At 45.4% G+C, this 9211-nt stretch overlaps 2 protein-coding genes and 1 long non-coding RNA gene across 17 annotated transcripts in view; 2 read left to right on the plus strand and 1 right to left on the minus strand.

Moving 5' to 3' along the window:
* The window catches only part of IKZF4 (IKAROS family zinc finger 4), a 26661-nt gene extending 22436 nt beyond the window's left edge, over positions 1 to 4225 (plus strand). For 9 of the 15 annotated variants that reach the window (XM_042992504.1, XM_042992505.1, XM_042992506.1 and 6 more), the window contains one exon: positions 59 to 4224. In XM_042992504.1, coding sequence (XP_042848438.1) covers positions 59 to 819 — 761 coding nt within the window. In that variant the 3' untranslated portion in view covers positions 820 to 4224. Of the gene's footprint in view, positions 1 to 58 lie in introns of all 15 variants that reach the window. The other 6 variants (XM_042992509.1, XM_042992508.1, XM_042992513.1 and 3 more) reach the window with 1 other exon arrangement.
* Positions 1 to 6190, minus strand: part of LOC102961201 — an 11073-nt gene extending 4883 nt beyond the window's left edge. Inside the window, exon 1 of the long non-coding RNA XR_444944.3 lies at positions 5923 to 6190. This is a non-coding gene — a long non-coding RNA (uncharacterized LOC102961201). The remainder of the gene's footprint in view (positions 1 to 5922) is intronic.
* Positions 6191 to 6206: 16 nt separating this feature from the next.
* On the plus strand, positions 6207 to 8061 carry RPS26 (ribosomal protein S26). Its single transcript, XM_007081485.3, has 4 exons — positions 6207 to 6307; positions 6573 to 6750; positions 7515 to 7645; positions 7956 to 8061. Exons 1-4 carry the CDS (start codon positions 6305 to 6307, stop codon positions 7989 to 7991), a joined length of 348 nt encoding a protein of 115 aa, XP_007081547.1. The 5' UTR covers positions 6207 to 6304; the 3' UTR covers positions 7992 to 8061.
* The last annotated feature ends 1150 nt before the right edge of the window (positions 8062 to 9211 follow it).

Raw genomic sequence — 9211 nt, forward strand, 5'->3', positions numbered from 1 at the left:
CCTGGAAGAGCTTGGGAATTCTCCAAACCCAGCTCTGCTGAGGTCCTCTTCTCCACAGGTGAAAAGCAGATGCGTTTCAGCCTCTCAGACATCCCCTATGATGTGAACTCGGGTGGCTATGAGAAGGATGTGGAGTTGGTAGCACATCATGGCCTGGAGCCTGGCTTTGGAGGTTCTCTGGCCTTTGTGGGGGCAGAGCATCTGCGTCCCCTCCGCCTTCCACCTACCAATTGCATCTCAGAACTCACACCCGTCATCAGTTCTGTCTACACCCAGATGCAGCCCCTCCCCGGCCGACTGGAGCTTCCAGGGTCCCGAGAAGCAGGTGAGGGACCCGAGGACCTGGCCGATGGAGGTCCCCTCCTCTACCGGGCCCGAGGCCCCCTGACCGACCCTGGGGCATCCCCCAGCAATGGCTGCCAGGACTCCACAGATACAGAGAGCAACCACGAAGATCGGGTTGGGGGGGTGGTATCCCTCCCTCAGGGTCCCCCACCCCAGCCACCTCCCACCATTGTGGTGGGCCGGCCCAGTCCTGCCTACGCCAAAGAGGACCCCAAGCCGCAGGAGGGGTTACTACGGGGCACCCCAGGCCCCTCCAAGGAAGTGCTCCGGGTGGTGGGCGAGAGTGGTGAGCCCGTGAAAGCCTTCAAGTGTGAGCACTGCCGAATCCTTTTTCTGGACCATGTCATGTTCACCATCCACATGGGCTGCCATGGCTTCAGAGACCCTTTCGAGTGTAACATCTGTGGTTACCACAGCCAGGACCGGTACGAATTCTCTTCTCACATTGTCCGGGGGGAGCACAAGGTGGGCTAGCCACCTGCTGCCCTCCCCTCAGTCCGCCACTCCACTGCCCTGCCTACACGAGTCTAGCTCTGTCCCCACTACATCCCAAGGAGTTTTGCTCGGTAGCCCCCACCACTGGCTACCTGACTTCATACTTGACCCTGACCCCTCTTCACCTATTCTCCTCTACCCTGACTGATTTAAGCATTGTGATGAAACAGGCTTTTTTGCTTACATTTCTCCTTTTCCTCTTCTCCTCTCATCCCAGCATATTCAGAGTTATTTATTAATACAATTTGTGGATGTTTCTTTTGCTTTTTTCTCTTAAATTGTATCAGTCGCTTGCCACTCCCCCCACCCTCCTGCCCACAGTCCCTTGCCACTTTAGACCTCATTTTTTTTTTCTTTGATCCAGCTTTCTCTAACAGCCCTAGGGGTAGGAAGCTCCTCTTAGTCCTAAGAGTTCTGAGCTTCTTGTGTTAAGTCCTCACCTTTTGCTTTATCTGATTCTTCAGTTTTGATGCTGATAGCTCCCTCTGGCCCTCCGTTTGCTCTGTGGCATTATATCTCCTCTCTGGGACCCTCCAACCTGGTACTCCATACCTCTTGTGCCCTCTCACTTTAGGCAGCTTGCACTATGCTTGAAAAAATGAAGCTTTCCTCATTTGGAAGTAGGAGGGGCTGAAGAAATTCTCCCCAGGCACTGTGGGACTGAGGGTCCTCTTGATGTTCCCCTAGTAACGTGAGTTCCCCAAAGCCCACATTCGGGAATCTCCCTCTGGGATGTGATCTATCTCTTCTCTCCTCAAACAACCCCCAACACAGCTACTCTCTTCAACCTCCTCGTCTACTCAGTGGTGGTTTTTCTCTCCTTGGAGTGCCCCAATTTTATATTCTCAGGGGCCAAGGCTAGGTCTGCAATCCTGTCTCTGACACGTTGGGAGCCACAGGTGCCTAATTGGGAACCAGGGCATGGGAAGGGGGTGGTTTAAAATTCTTCTCTTTCTCTTCCACCTCTAAACTTCTTCACTCTAGTGACCTTCCTAGGCTCTCAGGGGCTCCTACAGTCCTTGTCCTATGAGAAACTAGTGGGTTGCTGCCTGATGACAAGGGGCATCTCAACCCCTCAGTCATGCTGCCTTCTTCTTCTCCCCGCAACCCCCTGCAAGATTCACCCTCATTCCCAGGCTTCTGGGCCCTGTTCTTAAGATCAGTGGCAGGGAGAAAAGGGTGTCTCTTTTCTCTCTTCTAATTTTCAGTATAACCAAAAAATTATCCCAGGATGAGGAAGGGCATTTGCCCCTCACCTTATTCCATTCTTGTCCCGGCAAGAATGGGATGGGCACAACTGAACTGGGGGTCATCCTTTACTGCCCCCTTCTATACTCAGTTCCCAGATGTAGGGCAGGAGGGGGCACTCTCCTCCTGGCTACAGCAGAGACCCCCTGGCTTTTTGGGTAACCTAGTTAGTGAGAAGGGGGCAGGAGGAGATAGCTCTACTGCAAGTGGAGGTCTCTTTCTACAAGCGTTTTCTGCCCCCAGGCCACAGCTATCCCATTCTCTGCTTCCTTGAGATTCAAACCAAAGGCTGTTTTTCTATATTTAAAGAAAAAAAGAAAAAAAAAGAAAGTAAAAACCAAACACAACACCTCACAAGTTGTAACGCTTGGTCCTCTCTCTCTCTCCTTTTCTCTTCCCTTCCATCTTTCTTTCCATATGTCCTTTCCTTATTGGCTCTTTTGCCTCCTACTTTTCTCACTCCCTATCAGGGATAATTTAGGGGGATGGTGAAGGGTTGGCTAAGGAACAGACCCTGGGATTGGGGCTCCAAAGGGCTCTAAGAAGAGTCTACCTTACCCTCTTATGGGAAGGGAGACCCTAGAAAAACTTCTCCTCTTTTTCCTCCTTTTTCTCCCCCATTATGTAGTCTCCCTGAGAGAACCAGATTGTCAGGAAGGGGCATTGTGGGTTGATTGTTCCTCCCAATGTAGCAATAAACAGATGCTGCCAAGGGCAGAGGATGGGGGAGTTAACTGGAAGGAGAGTGGTCTCTAGATAAGGGGAGAGTCTTCTCAACAGCACCCTAGGGAACTGGCTCCTTGTTTCAGGATGGCAGCAGAGCTGAGATTAATATCTAGGGTTCTCCTCAACTGTTCTGGTTATTGAGCCCCTTCCTGTTAAACTTACCCCTCACCACCTCTTCTGCGTCTGCTGTGTATTTGGTGACACCTCATAAGGACTAGTCCCTTCTGAGGTATCAGAGCCTTAGGGTGCCCCCATCCCCTCCCCCAGTCAGCTCTGGCACCTGTAACCTCCTGGAACATGAAGGACTATGCTCTGAGGCTATACTCTGAGCCCATGAGAGCAGAGACTGGAAGGGCAAGACCAGGTGCTAAGGAGGGGAGAGAAGGGCACTCTGTCTCTCTCCAGACCATCACTGCACTTTAACCAGGGTCTTAGGTACAAAATCCTACTTTCCAGAGCCTTCCAACTCTGGAACCTCAAACATCCTCATGCTCTCTCCCAGCTCCTTTTGCATAAAAAAAAAAAAAAAAAAAAAAAAAAAAGTAAAGAAAAAGAAAAAAAAACCCACATTGAAACCCACATGGAGAAAAGAGGTGTTTTCCTTTTATACTGATATTCAAAACCAACACCACACACAAAAAATTTCTAAATAGACACTTTTCCAGACCTTTGTTTTTTTGTGTGTCAGTGTCCAAGCTGTGGATGGGATTTTGTAATACTTCCAGCAGCTTCTTTCTTTGTGTACATAATATATATATATTATATATATTTTTAATCAGAAGTTATGAAGAACAAAAAGAAAAAAAAATAAAACACAGAAGCAAGTGCAATACCACCTCTCTTCTCTTTCTCTCCCAGGGTTTCATTTGTAGCCTATGCTTGGTGTCTCCTTGGACCGTACCCTTTCACCTCCTCCTCTTCCTTTGGTTTCCTCCAACCCCCTTTTTTAAAGAGTTTTTCTCCTTTCTCAAGGGGAGTTAAACTAGCTTTTGAGACTTATTGCAAAGCATTTTGTATATGTAATATATTGTAAGTAAATATTTGTGTAACGGAGATATACTACTGTAAGTTTTGTACTGTACTGGCTGAAGGTCTGTTATAAATAAACATGAGTAATTTAACACCCTTGGTTGTTTTTGTAGACTTCCTTTGCTGTAACTTTCTGCTGGGAGGAAGGGGGCCTCCTTGCTGTATATTGTACTAACTACTAAACGTTTTGAAGGTGAACAAGTCTAAGACTAAGAGGAAGCCAAATAAGAATGCTCAAGTTGTTCCCACAGAAGAACAGATTTTTCGACCTACAGTGGGAAGTGGAGATTTTCCTACCAGGAGTGCCTTCAGGATAGAGAAAGCCCAGCTTGCCTATCCGTCCAAAGTAGAGATTCATCAAACATTTGTAGAGTACCTACTATATGCAAAACACATTACATGCCTAGGGAGATACAAGTTACAATAATATGAGAGATTAAAACAATAGGATCTACCACTTCCTGAGCATCTCATAAATGCCAAGCGCTGTGCCAAGTATTCATTTAATAGTAGAAACCACCTACAAATAAATGATCCATCATTACTAGTGAAGAAATAAAAACCCAGAAGAGAATAAATAACTTGTCCGAGACTCATCAGCCAATAAATGTCAAAACCCAGATTTGAACCCAGGAGTGTGTAACTCCAAAGTCTGTGTCCATACCTTTATGCCAGGGAATGCAGCCACTGAAACTCCTAGGTTATAAAAATCCAAAGAAAAGCCAAGATAGGAACATTAACTTGATTCTTAAATCTTAATTATTTTCTGTCCCCTTCACGCTGCACTTTTTTCTGTTTTATCTCACTGCCAATCCATACACTAACGTCTGCCTTCTGTTTTCCATGAGACTATATTGAAGTGAAAATTGAAGACACTTCCATCTAAAGTCTGTCATTTTCTGTGCCTCATTAAAACTAACAAATTCAAAATTGGGAGAGACCATGAATATAGTTGTTCTGAATCCAAAACAAAGTTAGAAAATAAATTTTAACCCCAATAAATTGGATTAGAGATTAAAAGAAACTGAAAGAAAAGAAAAAACAAAATAAAACAGATGGGTTTCTTTTGAGAGAAAGTAACTGGTGTTCAGACTCCAGAATGAGTCATGAATGAATTGTGGATCTCCATCTGTACCATCTTGGGTCTGAATTCTGGGAGGTCCACTTGACACTCTAATTTTTTCATATTTGGAGACAACTGGGTGGTTGGCCGCCCATGGATAGCATTCCGGCTCAAAGCTGAAGACTTTCTGAAGACTCTTCAGAGGTAATTGGAACTTACATGAATGAAAGTATGTTTCAACCATAGGCCAAACTCATCACTGAGTGATGAAATCACTTCAGTGGGGCTTGGTCAACATTTATTAAAGCAAAGTATAAAATAGAACATATCATTGCACCTTACGTCCTAAGGCAAGTACTGTTTCATGAAGTCTGTGTTTGCGTTTTGTAGGTTTGTGTATTTGTGTTTGTGTTTGTATTAAGTACCAACGTAAAATATATTTCTACTATGGGTGGAATCAAAATTGTTGAAGTTACTGTTCCAGACTATATACCAGCATCCATTTTTTGTTGTTGTTAGGTGGGAGGCAGCATAGTGGAATGGAGCCAGGACACCACCTACTAACTCTGTGACTTTTCGGCAACCTCAGTTTTAACGGCTCTACACCTCAGTTTTTCAATCTGCAAAGTGAGGATAATAATAGTACCTCCCTTACAGGTTTGTTGAAGGTAAAGTGAGTTAATATTTATAAAGCGCTTACTACAGCGCTTGACACTATGCTAACAGGATCCAGGGATTTTTTTTTAAGTGAATAAAAAACAGCCCTAACACCCACGTACTTCCCAACGGCCCTTCAAAGGGTTTTGTCCGTATTGGAAGGAAGAATTAACAAAATGTTTTGTTCCCCAACCCACTCCCGTCCTCCGTTTCTCAATCCCACACCAAGTAATATGACTGTCAGAGAAATAAGCCGAGAGCGTCCCCAGGTGGCGTAGCTCCGCTTTCGTTCTAAGTGGTCGCAGCCAAGGGCCGGCCACCTTCGCACTACAACTCCCATGCATCCCGCCAACTCTGACCTTTAATAGTACGGTTTGTGGTCTAGCCCCGGGCAATATCTGCGTATAGCGTCGCAAAAACCAGATAATTACAACGCCCAGAATTACTTCCGGGGTAGGGTGCCGTGGTGCTTGGTGGGAAACGTATAACCTTAATTTTCTTCCGCCAGCTGGTTAAATAGTCCCACGGTCACTGTCTGCCACGGATAACTAAGCTCGAGAAACGCCTTTCTACCCTAGATTACAGCGTAAACGCGGGATAATAAAGAAAATTTGAGTAACGTGGGTGGCCGTTCTTGGTATGTGTCTCCTAAATAGTGTTCCTGTGTGAGCGGAGGGATTTCGTGCTATATAAAAGAGCCGGGCTGAGCTCAACATCCTCTCTCGGGGTCTCGTTTCCAAGATGGTGAGTAGTGGCGCGTGGTGAGTGCGGGGGTCCTGGTGAGGCCCGAGAAGAGCAGATTTGGGAGGTTTGGGGATTTCAAAACCTGGGCCATGGTGGGGAGGACACAGAGTGTGTATATTTGTTCCGAACTTGGAGGGATTTGCGGACGGACTGAAGGTCTCAGTGGAGCCTTTTTAGGGGCTGCCGGCGAGGATTGAAGCTGGTAGGAGGCTAAGGTTGGGAAAGTTGCGTCCCCTTTATAATAAAGACCTTCATTCTGATGCAGACCAAGAAAAGAAGGAACAATGGTCGTGCCAAAAAAGGCCGCGGCCACGTGCAGCCTATTCGCTGCACCAACTGTGCCCGTTGCGTCCCCAAGGATAAGGCCATTAAGAAGTTCGTTATCCGGAACATAGTAGAGGCCGCCGCGGTCAGGGACATATCTGAAGCGAGTGTCTTCGACGGTGAGTGAGCTCTTGGTGCAGCCCTTCCCCACTTGCAGGCTCTTTTCGTCGGCGCGTTTCTGCCGCGTCCCAGGTACCTTCTATGCACATTTAGAACTGTTGACGGTTAAAGAGAACGGTAGTTTTATTATGTATCGTTCTTTTTTTGTTTTTTGGGTTTTTTTTTTTTTCCCCCACCCTTGACTGGGCGGTGTCTTTTATAATAGTGCAGTCTTTGGGTCATCGTTTGTGACTCTTTAGAGAGTGAGATTCCAATGTGATAAATGTAGCAACCTTCACGGATTGTTGAAGAACGTTTGAATACTTACGAAAATGTACAGACTAAGTCTTTTGAATAATGTTTCAAGAATGAGGGTAGTCTCATTTGGTCAAGGGTAGACTTTTTGTAGCAATAGGCTTCCTGTGGTTTTGGTCACTTTTTCTTATGACAAATTAGTCTTCCTAGGGAAGGAAAAGGGGCCCAAGGGACAGACAGTGGGATTGGTGCAACTGTTGAAGGAACTGGATTGATTCTCTGTTTATAGGCTGTGGATTTGGTACCCATGATGACAAGATGGGTTAGTGTAGGGGTCCGGGGGTGTTCATTTGTGAAAATGCAGGTGTGTTAAATTATCAGAAACTGAACAGTTGCTTTCCAAGTGCAACTTTGTACCTATGCATGAGAGACACTTAACTGTTTGTTTTTAACTGATAGAATGAAGGAGAGAACAAGTGCAAAGTGGGTATGATATCTACTGTTACGCCTCTTATTTTCTGTCTCTTAGCCTATGTGCTTCCCAAGCTGTATGTGAAACTGCATTACTGTGTGAGTTGTGCCATTCACAGCAAGGTAGTCAGGAATCGCTCTCGTGAAGCACGGAAGGACCGAACACCACCACCCAGATTTAGACCTGCCGTAAGTATCCTTAAAAAGATGTGGGAGGCAGAAGGGTGATGGACAGAAGATAACATGAAGATCCAGGGAATATCAAATTAAGCCCCTAAGTAGGTATGGTAGATGTAAAACATCTGCTTGAAGTCTCTTCTGAAGAATTGTTAGTCCCTTTCCGGTGGAGTAATGTGAATGGTGCACACCTACCAGTTTTCCTTGCATCTATGGCCCAAGTGCATTGTCAGTGCTGGGAGGGTAGTTGTCAAGTTCTTTGAGGGGGTATTCTTTCATTGATGTTTTTAAAATTTATTCTGTTTTTTTTTCCCCTCCCCAGGGTGCTGCCCCACGACCTCCACCAAAGCCTATGTAAAGAGCTAAGTCCTTAAGGATTGAAGAAAAACTGTTCTCTGGAAAAATAAAATAAAACAGATTGTACTTTATAAATGTTGAGTGTATCTGTTGTCAGAGTGGGAGTTGTATGTGTCACAAGTACTGTAATTACTTTCCATTCAAGTGTGGAGTGCTACATGGTCTTTTCATGGGGGAGAGAGTTTATCCATGTAAGTAAAACCTTAACTTGGTTTCTTTTGTATTTGTATCCTTGGCCTCCCCAACTTGCATAGCATTGTGGGGGGTGGGGGTAGGGTTAAAGGTACCTCTGGGTGTTAAGTCAATGCCACGTGCCTAGTGGATTAAGTTGGTGTCTTAAAAACGGGTCACGAGGGGTGCCCTGTCTAGGTGGCTCAGTCAGTGGCGTCTGACTCCGTTTTGGCTCAGGTCATGATCTCGTGGTTCGTGAGTTTGAGCCCTGCATCAGGTTCAGCACTGCTGGTGCCGAGCCTACTTGGGATTTTCTCCGTTTTCCCCTCCCTTGTTCAGACGTGCTCACTCTCTTTCTCTCTCATAGGATAAGGAACTAGGAGGGTAAGGGAAAACTTGAGGAGTACATCAGGAGATGCTTTAGACTAAGGTTGCGTTTACCTCTAATGGGGGACATAAAGACTTTAACAGGAAGTACATGACTTGGATAGCTTTTCAGAGGATCTGTATTTCAGATCCTTTATAAAACTAACCTTTTTTGGGATTGGTCTGCTGCTGGGCTTGTTTTTGGCCAGCTTTCACCTTTCTATGATGTATTTCTCTGTGGAGTAAAGATGTGCAGGATACCAGAAGCATTCCTGGGAACTTGTAGTCCCACAAGAGAAAAGAATTTCCATACAAAGTATGGAAGAAAGCTGTATTTTACTTTGTGTGACAGTGGCTCGTTTTTTCTGGAGTTCAGAAATTAGAAAGTTACTAGCTATGAATATATATGTTTGAAAAATCCATTTGGGAGTGGGTTGATAATCACTGGTTTTGCTAGTTAGGTTATATGATTATTTTCCGCCTCAAACTAAACTAAACCTGTAGCTTGGAAGTTTTGATTAAAATAACACATTTTGGGCATCTGGCTGACTCAGCCACTGGAGCATGCGACTCTTGATCTTGGGGTTGTGAGTTCAAGCCCCACATTCGTGTGGAGATCACAAGTTTAATTGATTTATTTTGAGATGGCATGTGCAGAATGGTGAGAGAATCCCAGGCAAGCTC

This window comes from Panthera tigris, chromosome B4 (assembly GCF_018350195.1).
Source record: "Panthera tigris isolate Pti1 chromosome B4, P.tigris_Pti1_mat1.1, whole genome shotgun sequence".
In the NCBI taxonomy this organism is placed as follows: Eukaryota; Metazoa; Chordata; class Mammalia; order Carnivora; family Felidae; genus Panthera; species Panthera tigris.

Coding starts and splice junctions, on each gene's coding strand:
- RPS26 (XM_007081485.3), top strand. Junction 6,751..7,514: donor TGAAGCGAGTGTCTTCGACG/GTGAGTGAGCTC, acceptor TCTGTCTCTTAG/CCTATGTGCTTCCCAAGCTG. Junction 7,646..7,955: donor CACCCAGATTTAGACCTGCC/GTAAGTATCCTT, acceptor TCCCCTCCCCAG/GGTGCTGCCCCACGACCTCC.